The 17,626-nt window shown below is 33.9% G+C and overlaps 1 protein-coding gene across 5 annotated transcripts in view; it reads left to right on the top strand.

The window, feature by feature from the left end:
* The window catches only part of LRRC40 (leucine rich repeat containing 40), a 49,063-nt gene that overhangs the window by 21,019 nt on the left and 10,418 nt on the right, over positions 1 to 17,626 (top strand). For all 5 annotated transcript variants that reach the window (XM_077905005.1, XM_077905003.1, XM_077905004.1 and 2 more), the window contains 7 exons: positions 154 to 277; positions 3,317 to 3,459; positions 5,635 to 5,807; positions 7,125 to 7,212; positions 7,330 to 7,375; positions 13,452 to 13,560; positions 17,006 to 17,113. In XM_077905005.1, coding sequence (XP_077761131.1) covers positions 154 to 277; positions 3,317 to 3,459; positions 5,635 to 5,807; positions 7,125 to 7,212; positions 7,330 to 7,375; positions 13,452 to 13,560; positions 17,006 to 17,113 — 791 coding nt within the window. The remainder of the gene's footprint in view (positions 1 to 153; positions 278 to 3,316; positions 3,460 to 5,634; positions 5,808 to 7,124; positions 7,213 to 7,329; positions 7,376 to 13,451; positions 13,561 to 17,005; positions 17,114 to 17,626) is intronic.

The following is a 17,626-nucleotide window of genomic DNA, read 5'->3' as shown; positions in this document are numbered from 1 at the left end:
ACAATTTTTGAAATTGTCAGTGATTGAGAGTTACAAACGATTATCACCTCTGAAATATTCTTTCTTTATGTTGCAATCTCCTCAAAATCCTGGAATCACTTTGAGGCACCCATCATTTACTTATTTATTCATTCATTCTTTCTCTTTCTAAAGGATATTTCCAACAATCGTCTTACAACTGTTCCTGCTAGTTTTTCTTCTCTCTCCAGTCTGGTGCGACTCAACATTTCCAGTAATCAGCTGAAGAGTTTGCCAGTGGAAATAAGTGGAATGAAAAGTAAATCTTTTCTATTTTAAAACATACATAAGTGTGAAGTTGGTGCAACTTATATTTAGAAAAATAAATTGTAATATAGTTACAGGGAAGTAAAATAATAAATTTTATGGTGGTAAAGCAAATAATAGCAGTAGTCATATTATTTGCAGACCATTATTGTCTAGTTTAACTTCCTAAACAGTTACCATCAAAAGCATATTTTGGCATATCAAAAAGAAGAAAATAAGATATGATTATGAATCATGGTAAAACTGTATACCTGAGATATTGATTAGAGTTATCTCTTCATTCATTCATTCAGCATTCAATAAGAGGTATTCCCCTCTCATAGGTGATTCTCCTGGTGGTTATGTTATAGCTTGTAGACTCCTTGTGGTCCAAAGGAAAGACATCAGGAGATGGTGTCAAAAAAAAAAAAAATGGCCATCATTTTTTTTTAAGGTTAAAATAGTGGTTTTATTGAAGTTTACCATTGAATCATTGTGTTGAACATATTCTAGAACTAATATTAAGGGATAAAAAAGATTGAAGGTATGTTTCAGTACCTTTTAAATAATTATACTTAGTTCTCTTAGAATTCTTGATTTAGAGGGCAGAATCATTATAGTGAGTCTTTTGTTTTAAAGACAAACTATCATTATTTCTTGGTTGATGAGCATACTGTGTGTCAGCTGTACACTGTTTACCTTATCTAGTCTTTTCTGCTAATCATGTATAACCCCTCTTCATTTTTTTTAAACCTCCCTTTTGTGGAAGTTACAGGAGTGATTTTGTATAGATGATAGATCAGTTTGAGATAAATTTGTAAAATTGTGCTCTTTTTACTTTAGATTAATAGTCATTTGTCATTTGTAATAGGAATGTGTAAGTTAAATCTTCCATAAATTGAGTTGATACTTTAGGGGAGCCTTTACATGGGATAACAGTAATTGAAACTTTGCTTGTCTTTGCTGTTTTTCAATAAAGGTGCTAAAAAGTAGAGCTAAACATAAAATACATTATCTTAATATATAAGAAGCTTGGATTTTTTTTCATAAATTGGACATATCTTGAGAGATGGGTAAACAGGGAAATCAGTAGAAAAATACTTTGAATTTATAGCAGTTTTTCCAATATTCTATATAAATAATGATTGAACGCTTTATCCTTTTTGCCATGACAGTGATACTTTTAAACTGTCACCAATAGGGCATATACGTGTTTTTTCCACCTTTAACAACTAGACCCCAAGAACAATATCTAACACTTGTGTGGTTCTTTTTAACTCAAATGCTTTTACATACATTGTTTTGCCATCACAAAGTTATATTAGGTTAGAAAGATGTATATTTTTTATATTTTAGAGATTCATAAACCTAGGCTTATAAATTATCTTATAAAATGTTGAGCCAAGGCTTGAGTTATGAATCACAACATTTCTGTAAGGGTTGAATCCTCTTACTCCATCCCCATTACTCTTTCCACTATGCGGTGCTTGTATTCTCAGTCTCTTAAATGCAAACAGTTGTGAAGACTATGGTGTCTGTTTTAAAACAAACTTTTCAAAAAAAAAATTGAACAAACTCTTCTTCATAGAATTTCCTGGATTTGGGGTGGATCACATTGTGACATTTTAAAAATGCTCTAGCCAAATAATACATAAATTATTATAGCATTTGTTGAAAGTAGTGCTATTACATTTGTTTTGAAAAGCAAGTAGCCTCTTTAAATACTCTAAGGCAGTATCAACCTAGACTTCCATTATATTAAAATTTGTAGGCTCAAAGTACAGCTAAAAAGTTGTAAAATGCATATCACCTATTCAAACTAGAGGGTTGAGAGTGAATTGAGGAAAATATGTGATAGCCATTATAAGTGGAAGAATCTGAGACGTGGATTAGGGAGAAACCTGCTTATGAAATGCTTAAGGGAAAGACCTTTACTTTTTTCCATTTTTGTTTTCTTATATGCCTTTTAAGAAAGAAAAATCCAGGAGGTAAGAGAGATGTTGCAAGTAAGAACATCCTTCTCGAGCTATAGTATGCATTCTTGTCCATAGTGTTAGCTGAGATGTTAGAGAAAGGATGTAATTTAAGCAAAAATAGGAAAAGAAATGAAGACAGGGAGGGAGGGAGAAGACAGTATGGATAAATGGAAAAATAGGACATATATGGAAATCCAAGGCTTTTGGACAGAAAGTCAACTTGCTTAGTTTAAATACATGTGTCTCATACTAGCCAGTTACTTGACATCCATTCATACAGTTCGTATGCTTGCATGTTTATGTCTTTACCTGAAGCTTTTTCTTTTTAAAGATGTATAATTATTATAGGGGTGCCTGAGTGGTTCAGTTGGTTAAACGGCTGACTCTTGATTTCACCTTAGAATATCAGGGTTGGGAGATCAAGCCCTGTGTGGGGCTCTTTGTTCAGCAGAGTCTGCGTGAGATTCTCTCTCTCCCTTTCTCTCTGCCCCTGCCGCTCTGTAAATCAATCAATCAATCAATCAATCAATCTTAAAGAAATAAAAGATATATAATCCTGAGGAAAATAATATCATAGTGTGTAGTTTATATTTTTAGAATACCTTAACAGAGTACTAGAGTGTTTTGTTTTTTACTATTACAAAGATAACTTGGACTATTATTAAACATCCTTAAAAAAAAGATTTTATTTATTTATTTATGAGAGACACAGAGAGAGGCAGAGACACAGGCAGGGGGAGAAGCAGGCTCCATGCAGGGAGCCTGGTGTGTGGGACTTGATCCCCGAACTGTGATCATGCCCAAAGGCAGAGGCTCAACTACTGAGCCACCCAGGCGTTCCTATTAAACATCATTTTAATGCCATTTCCCTTTAATTATAATTAAATATAAAAGCAATCAATGTATGTTTTTTCCTTCAGTATTATTCTAGGATTTTTGATTATTATAGCAGTATATAGTAGCATGGGTTTGTAATTCTTCATGACGTACACATTCTTTGAATGTATACATAATTATAGACCAATATTTTTCTCTTTATTAAAGTATTTTTGTTTTTCACTTACTATGTATTGTAGGATTAAAGCATTTGGATTGTAATTCAAATCTTTTAGAAACTGTACCTCCTGAATTGGCTAACATGGAATCACTAGAATTGCTTTATTTACGGAGGAATAAATTACGTTTTCTACCAGAATTTCCTTCTTGTAGATTATTAAAGGTAATATTTATCTATTTATTTATTTATTTTTTAAATAATAAATTTATTTTTTATTGGTCTTCAGTTTGCCAACATACAGAATAACACTCAGTGCTCATCCCGTCAAGTGCCCCCCTCAGTGCCCGTCACCCATTCACCCCCACCCCACGCCATCCTCCCCTTCCACCACCCCTAGTTCGTTTCCCAGAGTTAGGAGTCTTCATGTTCTGTCTCCCTTTCTGATATTTCCTACCCACTTCTTCTCCCTTCTCTTCTATTCCCTTTCACTATTATTTATATTCCCCAAATGAATGAGACGATATAATGTTTGTCCTTCTCCGATTGACTTATTTCACTCAGCATAATACCCTCCAGTTCCATCCACGTCGAAGCAAATGGTGGGTATTTGTCATTTCTAATGGCTGGGGAATATTCCATTGTATACATAAATCACATCTTCTTTATTTAAAGGTAATATTTAGTTGATTACTAAATAACTATATATTTTCCAAAAGTTAATTATGAAAATGAAATTTTTAATCTTGCTTTAAATTGGGAATATGTATTATATGTTTTCCCTATATGTTTCAGAATTTTAATGACTAAATACGTTAATGGTATTGTTAGCAGTAGATTTTTGTATTTTTATTTTTATTTATTTTTTAAAGGTTTTATTTATTTATTCATGAGAGACACAGAGAGAGAGAGAGAGGCAGAGACACAGGCAGAGGGAGAAGGTTTAAAGGTTTTATTTATTTATTCATGAGAGACACAGAGAGAGAGAGAGAGGCAGAGACACAGGCAGAGGGAGAAGCAGGCTCCATGCAGGGAGCCCGATGTTGGACTCGATCCCAGGTCTCCAGGATCAGGCCCTGGGCTGAAGGCGGTGCTACACCGCCGAACCACCCAGGCTGCCTGTTTTTTTTTGTTTGTTTGTTTGTTTGTTTTTAAGAAGTCATCAAGTTTAGGAGTTTGTCCATCTCATCTGGGGAGTAGTTTATAACTGGAGAAGTAGATGATGAGGCTAACATAGTAAGGTGGAGCCATACTGTAGGACACCTGTAGTACTAGGAAGGCATATGTATCTAATTTAAGTTGCCACATCTCCTGTTTACTTGACCATAATCGAGTCTGTTTAATTACATTCTTTTGGTTTTAAGTATATAGCATTAGCATTGTCTTTTAAATTTGTTATAAACGTTGTCTTTTAACATTGTTCTCCTTCATGTGTTTTTGTATATTAGAATTAAAAGGGCTTCTCTTTTTTTTTTTTTAATTTTTATTTATTTATGATAGTCACAGAGAGAGAGAGAGAGGCAGAGACACAGGCAGAGAAGCAGGCTCCATGCACCGGGAGCCCGACGTGGGAATCGATCCTGGGTCTCCAGGATCGCGCCCTAGGCCAAAGGCAGGCTCCAAACCGCTGCGCCACCCAGGGATCCCTAAAAGGGCTTCTCTTAAACAGAATGGTGGCAGTGTTAAAAGGAACTGAGAAAGTTATTTAGTTGAAGATTAATTATCCATCTGATAATTATAGATTCTGTTAATGGGAAATCACTATATTTAATAATCACTAATGAGGAGCACCCAAGTGACTTAGTTGGTTAAGTGTCTGACTCTGGGTTTCAGCTCACGTCATGATCCTCAGGGTTGTGAGATTAAGACCCATGTCGGGCTCCCTGCCGAGCATGGAGTTGGCTGGAGATTCTCTCTTCTGCCTCTGACCCGTTCATGCACTTTTTCTCTTACTCTCTCTGAAATAAACCTTAAAAAAATGATTACTAATTAAAATGTTGAATAACAACAAACTAATTATAATTTCTTATGCTTATTCCAACTTTTTTTTAAAACTTTAAAATTTTTATCAGCATGGTTCTTGGATTTGTATTTTTATTAATTCTATAACTGTAATTACTAAATCATTTCTGTGCTTTGGTTTGTAAACTTTGAACTTCCTGGCAGATTAAATCTTTAATTTTTTTTAATTATCAGAAAATCCTTGAACATGTTCTATTTTTACATTTTTAGCTATAAGATAGCTTACTTGTAATTGCAAGCTTAAGCACCTGAATTAGTTAGAAACTTATGTTTTTTCCATGTTTTTCAGTGATTTGAAATTAAGATTTCAATTTTATTTTTAATATCTAATATAAAATTGAATACAGGAATACATATGATTGATCTTTGGTTTTGTAGGAATTACATGTAGGTGAAAACCAGATTGAAATATTAGGGCCAGAACATCTTAAGCATCTGAATTCTATCCTTGTGCTAGACCTGCGGGATAATAAGTTAAGATCTGTTCCAGATGAAATTACACTACTACAGTCTTTGGAAAGGCTTGACCTAAGCAACAATGATATTAGTAGGTAAGTTTAAAGATCAAATGAATAAGAAATCATGCCTGCATTTGCTTATAATTCATTAGTTAATATTAATAAATATTTGCAAAAAATATGTAGAGATTTTTTTTTCTAAATTCACTAAATATTTATTGGACAAGTATCATATGCAGACCTACAAAGAATGGTTAGATTTGATCCTTGGCAGCAAGCTTAAAGTACTGATAGAATCAGGTATATTTATAAGTTACTCTGATTCACTCAGAACAGAAACTGAGAAATCAGGATTTTTATGTTTACTGCTCTAGCTCTGACTCCTAGATCAGTGTCTGGGTAGATAGAAAGTGCTTGATAAATATTTGTTGAATTTATTAAATGAATGTGAAGCCATGGAAGAGATACAAAATGCTTTGAGGGCTTAAAGGAAACATAGGAATCAGCAATTTATTGAAAGGAGTTGGCAGCCTTTGTAGAAGAAGAAACATTCTTGCTGCTGGATGGGACTGGGACTAGGGTGAGGCAAGTTACGTTCTTATAGCACAAAATTTAAGAGCACACTCACTTTCAGGATCCTGCCTTGCTCTAATCCACCATATGATCTTTCAGGGATGACTGTGATTTTTAAGTGCACACATAAGGTGTCACAGTGATTCACTTGGTGGGACAAAACTTAAGCATGAAGAAAACTTTGAAAGTTCAGGAAATTGTAGAGGTATATTTAGAGAACTGCAAGGAATTGAGTTAACCTGTTTAGTAGGGGACATTTAGGGAGATGGTGAGGAATTAGGGCTTGAAAGGTAAGTTGAAGCCATGTGGAATAAGTCCTTAAAATGCCTCTGAAGAGTCAGTTTTCCTTCATGAAGAAACGAGGAGCTACTGAAAGATTAGGAGCAGGATCAATTTGATTATAATCTTATTAAAAATATAAATTGGTGATTGTGGGGTGAGTACAGTTTTTGTGGGTACGAATGGTTTTGTGAGTGGGAAATAATAATAGATTATTAGGGACGAATTTCATTTGGTTACTTGAACAAAATCAGAACATTTAGTATCCTTGAATATGGCTGTCTTGAATCACTGATTTTTATTTAGCAAATGTTTTGTAGCTCATACTTTTTTTTAGCAATCACAGTATGACAGTTTCAAAACAGATCTCTTTTTTCTTTTACATGTTCAGCATTTATCTGAAAAGGAAATACTTATGGCCTATGTTTCTTGGACTCTCTTTGGCACTATTATAAGATATATAGTTGGTCATATGTTGTTAGTTTTATACTCAACTATTCGGTTGAATTATACTTAGCTCTTCATGTTAACCCTGAAATCATTTTAATCTTTTTGTAGTCTACCCTGTTCATTGGGAAAACTCCCTTTGAAATTTCTGGCGCTAGAAGGAAATCCTTTGAGAACCATACGAAGAGAAATTATAAATGTAAGCATATTTAGAATTCAGTTCTGGTCTTTAAATTTGAAATTCAAACATACATTTTGATCTATGAAACTACAAGGTATGTCTTGATGAATATATGTCTTCTCTCCACCTTTTCAGAAAGGAACCCAAGAAGTCCTAAAATATCTGCGAAGCAAGATTAAAGGTACTTTTCTATTTTTTTCCTGTATTTTGAAGGATAGTATGAAAGACAGCGAAAAGCTAATAGTATATAAATTTACATGTATTGTGAGTATAAATTAGAGGAAATGGTCCCTGACAGGTGGTTTTAATGCTGAATCCATACAGGCCATAAATATGCTGAAATCATAAAAAAATCCTTAATTTCACAGTAATGCTTTATCTTTAATTTCTTTGATTTGTGTTATAGTATGTCAGTTGGAAAATAAAAGATTCAATAAACATCCTAGTGCTTTAACTTTGAAAAAAGAGCAAAACTTGACTTTTATGATATGGTATAGTATATGAATTCTGTTGACTAGGAGGCATATTAACAATTATTTGAATACTTGCTTCATACATAGTTTTGCTAAGTTCTGACAAGAATAAAGATAAAACACATTTTTCAGGATATGTTAATTTAGCATGAATATGCATCAAAAGAGAAACTGATACTGTACATTTAATTTTTAATGCCTCAATAAAATTGTGCTATATCCCAATTTTTATTTTATGTGTGTCATTGTAGGATACACGAGTATATTTAAAAAGTCAGCTATACTAATGTATTGCTGTATAACAAACAGTCTACAACTTAGTGGCTAACCTAAGCAAATGTTAATTTAGCTCACAACTCTGGTTATGCACAGCCTAGCTTAGCACCATATTGACAGTCAGTATATGTTAAATTAATAATTGTATACTTCAGCAATTTCCATTTACAACTGTGGTCTTCAAATTAATTAACAATTTTCTAAGACTCTTATTTCCTGCCAATCAAGGCGTTTCATTTCTTTTCCAGGTATGCTTTCTCCTCCAGAAATTAATTTTTATTAATTATTCTGATATGAATCAGTTAGAAGTCATAGCGAAATAATCAAAACAATTTTTTAAAAATATTTTATTTATTAATGAAAGAGAGAGAGAGGCAGAGACACAGGCAGAGGGAGAAGCAGGCTCCATGCAGGGAGCCCGATGCGGGACTCAATCCTGGGTCTCTAGGATCACAACCTGGGCTGAAGGTGGCACAAAACTGCTGAGCCACCCGGGCTACCCCAAAACAATTTTTAAAGACTTAATGTTTTTAGAGTAGTTTTAGCTATACAATGAAATTGAGATATTTCCCATATATCCTCTGCCCCCACACATCCATAGCCTCCTTCATTTATAAACATCACTTACCTGAATGGTATATTTTTTTCCCAAGAATGAACCTACATTGACACATCATCACATCCCAAATCATAGCTATGTTGGACTTCACTCTTGGTGTAGTATATTCTTTGGGTTTGGGAATTTATTCACCATTGTAATAATCATACAAAGTGTTTTCACTGCCATAAAAATCTGTGATCAGTCTGTTTATCCTATTATCCCCTTTATCAGCCCATCTCTGGAAGCCATTAATCTTTTTCTCATCTCCATAGTTTTGCCTTTTCCAGAATGTCATGTAATTAGAATCGTCCAGATTGGGTTCTTTCACCATGTAGTATGCATTTAAGTATCCTCCATGCTTTTCATGACTTGATAGCTCATTTTTTTTAGCACTGAATAATCTATTGTCTGGATGTACTACAATTTATCTATTCACCCTACTAAAGGGTATGTTGGCTGGTTGCATGTTTTGGCAATTATGAATAAATCTATTCTTTTTTGCATGTGGATCTCCTGATGTTTCAGCACCATTTGTGGAAAAGACCCTCTTTATTCCACTGTATTTATTGCCTTTGTTCCTTTGTCAAAGATGAGTTGACTGTATTTAGGTAGTCTTTTATGGGCTCTTTGTTTTATTCGTTTGTCAGTTTTTTACTGTCTCGATTACAGTGGCTTTATAGTAAGTCTTCAAGTTGCTTAGTGTCAATCCTCCCACTTTGTTCTCCTCCATCAATATTGCATTTGCGATTTTGAATCTTTGCTTTATATAAACTTTAGAATCAGTTTGTCACTATCCCCAAATTACTTGCTGGGATTTTGATTGGGATTGCATTGAATATATCAAGTAGGGAAGAAGGGACTTCGTGACAATATTGAGACCTTTTATCCGTGAATATGGAATAACTCTACATTTATTTAATTCTTTGATTTCATTCATCAGAGTTTCTAATTGTCCTCATAGAGTTCTTATACATATTTTGTCATATTTATATATAAGCATTTCATTTGGGGGGGATGCTAATGTAATTACTATTGTGTTTTTAATTTTAGATTCTACTTATCGATATAAAGGAAAGCAATATACTTTTATATATGAACATTCTATCCTGCAACCTTACTACGTAATCACTTACTAGTTTCAGGAGGTTTTGCTTGTCCCATCTTTTGGATTTTCTGCCTATGATCATGCCATCTGTGAACAAAGGCTATTTTCTGTCTTCCTTCCCAATTTGTGTACTTTTAGTATCATTTCCTTACTGAATTGCAGTATCAAGGACATTTCAGTATGATGTTCAGGAGTGGTGAGAGGGGCATCCTTACCTCATACTTCATCTTAGGGAAAGGGTTCAAGTTTCTCACCATTAAATATGACGTGAGTTGTAGAGTTTGTGTAGATACTTCTCGGTAAGTTGAGAAAGTTCCCCTCTATTCCTCGTTTACTGAGAATTTTTATCATAAAGGAGCGTTGGCAGTTGTCACATTTTTTTTTAAAGGTTTTATTTATTCATGAGAGACAGAGAGAGAGAGGCAGAGACAGCAGAGGGAGAAGCAGATTCCAAGCAGGGAGCCTGATGGTGGGACTTGATCCCAGGACGCCAGGATCACGCCCTGAGCCGAAGGCAGCACTAAACTGCTGAGCCACCCAGGCTGCCCATGTCACATATTTTTTTTGGTTTTTAGCCTATTGACATGAAGCATTACATTGATTTTTGAATGTTGAACTAGACTTAAAATCCTGGGTTAAATACCACTTAGTCACAGTGTATAATTTAAAAAATACTTTTTAATATTAAATTTGCTCATATTTTGTTGAGGAATTTTGCATGTATGTTCATGAGATATAGTGCTTTCTAGTTCTTTTCTTGTAATATCTTTGTCTGCTTTTGGTTTTAGGTCATTGTTGGCCCCAGAATAAGTTAGGAAGTATTCCTTCTGCCTCTGTCTTCTCAAAGAGATTATAAAAATTGATAAAATTTCTTCCTTAAATCACCAGTGAACCCATCTGGACCTGGCTTTCTGTTTTGGAAGGTCATTAAATATTCATTTAATTTCTTTTATTAGATATAGGTGTATTCAGCTTCTATGTTTCTTTTTTTGTGAGTTTTGGCAGATTGTGTCTTCCAAGCAATTGGTCCATTTCATCTAGATTACCAAATTTGTGGGAATAAAGTTGTCAATTTTAGAAAATTTTCATCATCTCAGTGAGAATTTTCATACTTATTAGCTATTATGGATAATGGTGTGATAAACACTTATTTACAGTGGGAGCTTGTGTTTTCATTTCTCTTGTGTGTATATCTAGGAGTGAAATTGCTGGGTCAGTGGTAAATTTATGTTTAGTCATTTGAGGAACTGCCAGACTATTTTACAAAGCAGCTGCACCAGTTTCCATTCTTACCAGCATTGTATGATTTTATATCCTCACCAACACTTGTTGTTTTCTGACTTTCTGATTCTAGATACCCAGGTAGGTGTGAACTGGCACCTCACTCTGGGATTCTTGCATATTTCCCTGACGACTAATGATGTTAAGCATCTTTTTGTGTGCTTATTGGCCATTGGTACATTTTTAGAGAAATGCCTTTTCAGACCTTTTGCCCAATTTTTAATTTATTGAATCTTTTTATTATTCAGTTATAGTAGTTCTTTATATAGTACAGATATAAGTGCCTTGTCAGATGATTTACAAATATTTTCTATCCCTTTGTGAGTTTGTTTTTCATTTCTTGATGGTGTCTGTTGAAACATAGAAGTCTTTTTTTTTTTTTAATTTTGATGAAGTCAGGTTTTTTTTCTTCTTTTCTGCTTATGCTTTTGGTTTCATGTCTAAAAATCCTTTGCAAAAACCTACTTTATGAAAATTGGTTCCTATATTTTCTTCTAAGAGTTTTATATTTTTGCTCTTACATTTAAGAACTTCATCCATTTTGAGTTAATTTTTATATATAGCATGACATAAGGGTCCAATTTAGTTCTTCTGTCCAGTTTCTTTGCACCATTTCTTGAGACTACTTTTCTTTCCTCATTGAATGGTTTTGTCATTTTTATTGAAAATCAGTTGATACAGGGTTCATTCTGGACTCTCAATTTTATTCTGTTGATCTGTATGTCTGTCCTGTGCTTGTACCACAATCTCTTGATTATCATCGATTTGTAGTAAGTTTTGAAATCGGTAAGTGTAAATCATCTATTCTTTTTTCTCAGGATTGTTTTAGCTATTCTGCATTTTTCAGTCCCATATGAGTTTTGGAATCAGTTTGTTGATTTCTACAATAAAGTCAGCTGGGATTCTGATAGGGATTACATTGAATCTGTAGATCAGTTTAGGGAATATTGCCATCTTAGGTTTTTTAATTAAAAAGTTGGTAAATGCACATGGCAAAAAAAAAAAAAAAAAAAATTCAACCAGTATACAAGGATATATAATAAAAAGAAAATCTCTCGCATAGTTCCCTCCCAAGGCATGATAAGTTCCCTCTTTACATTCTTTCTGATGCTGATTATTAAAATTAGCTCTTTGAAAATGTTGAGAATACTCTATCTTAGTATGTCTCAGTATGTTGTCATACTCATATACACATATGTTTAAAAAATAATGCTAGGTTTTGTTGTGATTTAATATTGCCTATCTCCTGATCTAAATTGGCAATATACATTTCATATTCTTTAAAGTGACATAACCAAACTGCTAGGGTACTTCTAAATACTAAAACATTACTTAATACTGATAGATATCTTGGTGTCTTTTATTTTTATTTGATACGGTCTTTTATTCTATGCTACTTCTATAAATAAAATATCCATATGATGTTTGCATAAGAAATACTAGCTTAATGATTATTGATTAGTGAGTAATTAGTGAGCTCCATGCAAGAGAAATATACTTCACAGTATTCAACAAATGTTCAATAAAAGCCTACTGGAGGAAAACCTGGGGGGGCTTAGTGGTTGAGTGTCTCCCTTTGGTTCGGTGTGATCGCAGGGTCCAGAGATCTAGTCCCACATCGGGCTCCCTGTGAGGAGGCTGCTTCTCCCTCTGCCTGTCTTTCTCTCTGTGTCTCTCTTGAATTAATGAATAATTAAAATCTTTAAAAAACAAACAAATAAATAAATGCCTATGGGGCTGAAGCAAGACAAGGGGTACTACTATTTGTTTTATGTTCTTTTGGTGTGCTCTCTGCTTTTAACTTATGATGAATGCTAGGACTATTTCATTTTTTTCACTGTAGAAAATTAATAGTCATATGTTACTTCTGTTCAGATGGCTTGAAATCTCTTGCAGGTGTCCTGAAATATGCCTATTTGGTAGACATTTGTGGGAAGTAATACTTTTCTTTGTTAACAAATTCCTTCTAATAGACCATATTATTTTTCTTCTCTCTTTTTTTAAAGATTTTATTTATTTATTTGAGAGAGAGAGAGAGAGATAGATAGCAACAGAGACAGCAAGAGAGAACATGAGCAGAGAGGATAGAGAGAAGCAAGAGCTGGACGAGGGGCTTGATCCTAGAACTCTGAGGTCATGACCTGAGCAGAAGGCAGATGCTTAACTGACTTAGCTACCCAAGCGCCCCTCCATATTATTTTTCTTAAGAGGAAGGATTAGTATCATTGTTTCTTCTGAGAGATTGTAGTTATTCTTTGAAGGTTATTTTCTACTCCTAAATTTTCTTAGGATAGGATTTATTAGAAGATTTTGAAGCCATATTATAGTAATTTTACCTATTTTCTATTAATTAAATAATAAGTTCTAGATGTAGATTTGAGTTATTAGAAATAAAGTATATGACTAAAGACATTCTCACCAATAATATCTAGAAGTCATGTGTACATTTTTACTATTTTCAGGAATTTAGAAGTGACTTTATAGTATAAATATTGTTTTCATGTAACTTTTCTCTTGCCAGATGATGGACCTAACCAAAGTGATTCTGTTGTTGAGACTGCCATGACACTACCAAGTGAATCCAGAGTCAATGTACATGCTATCATCACATTAAAAATATTAGACTATAGGTATGTAATTTTCTTTTATTTTTTTTTTTTTATTTTATTTATTTATTCATGAAAGACACAAAGAGAGAGGCAGAGACACAGGCAGAGGGAGAAGCAGGTTCCATGCAGGGAGCCCGATGTGGGACTTGATCCGGGGTCTCCAGGATCAGGCCCTGGGCCAAAGGCAGGCACCAAACCACTGAGCCACCCAGGGATTCCCGGTATGTAATTTTCTTAAACACTGCAGAACATAATAGGAAATTTTGAAAAATAATCCTTCAGATGAAAGGAAAGTTGGTGAGGAAGAATTCATCAGAGTGTATTGGTATTTAGAATAATAGCAATTGCAGAAACAGTGATGAGATAAGAGCATATTAAAAGTACAGTGAACTTAAATGACCATTTCTTCAGTGATTTGTGTTTATTATGCTTTAGAGATAAATGATTATTAATATTGACATTTTTATAATAAAGAACATTTTATGATTATAAAAAAGAATGACAGTATTGGCTGGTAATGTAATTTTTTGACTCAGTAACCAACCTCAAGAGAGGATTTTATTTTTGTTTATTTATTTATTTTAAAGATTTTATTTATTTACTTATGAGAGACACAGAGAGAAGGCAGAGACACAGGCAGAGGGAGAAGCAGGCTCCCTGCAGGGAGCCTGACGCGGGACTCCATCCCAGGACCGACCCCAGGATCCCTCCCTGGGCCAAAGGTAGATGCTCAACTGCTGACCCACCCAGGCGTCCCAAGAGAGGATTTTATATTGGGAAGGTCTCTATTAGTAAATAAGAAATTAGTATTATTTAGTTAATGTAGACCTAAAGCAGGCAAAGCATTAATACGTATAAGCCAAATGATAAGCCATAATAATATGCTCTAGTACATATGTATTAAACCTGGAACAATTGCAGTATTGGTATAAAAGTTGAGACAGAAACCTAAAAATGTTTATTTTATGGACGTGTATTTGATTCCGAAAAGAGGATACCTATGCAAAGATTGTTAGGTACTCTTTCAGTACTGCCCAAGGCAACAATGATAGAAGTAACCAATACTGTCAAAGCTTCTACTGTGATTAGCTCATGTCTGGATATTATAATGAAAATACAAAAGGATACAGACTGAAGTTCCAAGTTCAAGTCAGGTGACCAGATTTATTCAGTTATTCAGTCTTCAGATTATTCAGTCTTTAAAAAAAAAAAAAATTTTTTTTTTTTTAAAGATTTTATTTATTTATTCATGATAGTCACACAGAGAGAGAGAGAGAGAGGCAGAGACATAGGCAGAGGGAGAAGCAGGCTCCATGCAGGGAGCCCGATGTGGGATTCGATCCCGGGTCTCCAGGATCGCGCCCTGGGCCAAAGGCAGGCGCCAAACTGCTGCGCCACCCAGGGATCCCAGATTATTCAGTCTTAATGTGTCAATAGGAACCACCTTCTCAGCAGTTAAGATACAGTTTCCATTTCAGATCTGTTGTTTCATTCACATTGTTTCCACCTCTCGTCTGACATTCTTCATTGTATATAGAAATCACTGCTTAAGCCTACTTCCTTCTTTGTAACACAAGAGAGTCTTCCATACTTAATATTTGCATCCCTCTTTTCTCATAGCATAACATATAGCATGTCTTTTCTTCCACATAACATACTTACTTATTCAGTAGACATTTTTGGAACCTGCTACGTTTTAAATCCTATGCTAGGTGTCACAATACACTGATGATAAGACAGACTTAATTTCTGCCTTAGAATTTTTTTTTCTCACCCTTTATTCCTTCAACCCTGGATATCATTTATTGAGTTCCTGTTCTATGCTAGGCAGGTATTTTACATATGCTGTTGCTTTTAATCTTCCAAAGAATCTATAAAGTAATATTGATACAATTGTATTTGTACCAATATCAAATGGTATTTGATAACCATTCCCACTTTTTAAAGTCACAGATACCACAGAAGTGTTATAAAGATAGCACTGAAGACCATGCATCTTATTACATTTTTTGATTCTGAATTTATTGTAATTTATTTTCCTCAGAGACTTTAACTGGAAAGGAGTATTCCATTAAAATATAAATGAATTCTCAATCTCAAGGCCTAAATGCCTTCAACTAATTTTTTTCAAGAGTGTGAATCTGCAGCGTTTGATTACAATAAATCAGTTTCCATGACTTGAGCGTTTCTGATTGAAAAAGTAAAAATGCTTCATCTGCACAATAAAAAATAGGGCCCTATAGCAGTAGAGGCTATAAAAACTGAATTTAGGGTGTCTTTTTACCTATCTGTATTACAATGCCTTTCTTACAGGTTTCTCTATATTGGATGTTATATGTAATAATTGTTTCTTCTTTGTATAGTCATTAGTTTGGCATCCCATTAATATTTTTCAGTGGATGATGTATTAGGCATAAACATTATAAAAGAAGAATGTAGGGCTAATTATAGCATCAACATTGTTAAATCTGCAAATGTCAGAGTACTATTATATTTTTATTTAATATTAAATGTATACTTTATTGAAAATCTTATTGAAAAGGAAATTTATTTACATTTGCATTTGCGAAAGATCTGGTCCATATAACAATGAATAACTCTTCAGATTCTAATTTCACAGAACTGAGGTTAAGAGAAAGTGAATTTGGGATCCCTGGGTGGCGCAGCGGTTTGGCGCCTGCCTTTGGCCCAGGGCGCGATCCTGGAGACCCGGGATCGAATCCCACGTCGGGCTCCCGGTGCATGGGGCCTGCTTCTCCCTCTGCCTGTGTCTCTGCCTCTCTCTCTCTCTCTGTGTGTGACTATCATAAATAAATAAAAATTAAAAAAAAAAAAAAAAAAAGAGAGAAAGTGAATTTTTAAGAAGCTCCTTAATGGTAAAAAACCAGGAATAGTTTAGTCTAAGGCCACTACCCTGTCTACCTTGTCACATGCTAAAGCAGAGAGAAATTGGCTTAGGTGATGAGAAACAATTTAGTATAATGTTGATAATGCTTAACTTTTAAAAATGAGTATTACCTTGCAGTTAATTATTACATAGCTACATAAAGTTGACAGATAGTCCCTGTTAGAAAAGGGATGACAACAGTTTTAAAATTACAGATTTAGTTTTATTCTGAGGTAGAAGAATCCACTTCCTAATTACTATCTATTTACTATATGATTTCTAAACATCTTAGACTCTGAAGATACATGTTTTTATTCACACTGAGTATGTGAATGCTCAAAAGGCATGATACAGTGTATTGCGATATGATATGGTGTCTAAATTCTTCATGGTTAGTATTTTGTGAGTTTGTAGGTTTTTGTGACATTCTTTAAGAGTTTCAAAATGTTCTTCATAAGCAACTGCTTTGCTGCCTTGAAAACTCTTATAAAATCTTTAAGGGCCTTTAAAAGTGAAAAGTGATAATCATATCTTTCTGACTGCTAAGAATGATGCATTTTAAAACCATTTTTCATTTAGTGATAAACAAACAACTTTAATTCCTGATGAAGTATTTGATGCAGTAAAAAGCAACATTATCACTTCCGTTAACTTCAGTAAGAATCAGCTATGTGAAATTCCTAAAAGGTGAGAGTTGTTCATGATGTCATTTCTATTAAGTTGTGACTCTTCCTCTGGTGTGTTTGCATCTCAGTTGCAAGAATAATTATTTTTTCATAGTTTTCTAGTAGAAGTATATGTAGAATTTTTCTTATTATTGATACTTGAGGGATTTAGCAAAATTCACCTAAGTATACTCTGAGACATATTAACATTAGTTCTGAGAGGTATATTAGTTTTTTAAAATTTGGTTTCTTTTTCATTTACAGTTTAAACATGGAAAATGGGTGTTAGAATTATTAGTGGAAAAGTTTTAAGACACAATCCAAAGCCAGGGCCGTGTGGATTAATAGGAATTTTCATTTTGGGCTTTATGCTAATGAATTGCCAAGCCACTGAATATTTTTTCACTGACTGTAAAAGTAATAAAAAACAATTAATTCTGTCAATATTTTCTTCGCAGAAAAGAATACTTCACTATCAAATATTACAAGTCACGGGCATTGTACTTGTACTGTTCAGTATGTCTTTGTTGAAATT

Source organism: Canis aureus, chromosome 8 (genome assembly GCF_053574225.1).
Source record: "Canis aureus isolate CA01 chromosome 8, VMU_Caureus_v.1.0, whole genome shotgun sequence".
In the NCBI taxonomy this organism is placed as follows: domain Eukaryota; kingdom Metazoa; phylum Chordata; class Mammalia; order Carnivora; family Canidae; genus Canis; species Canis aureus.
The sequence above is the reverse complement of the archived record's forward strand: the minus strand, read 5'-3'. Positions and strand labels throughout refer to the sequence as shown.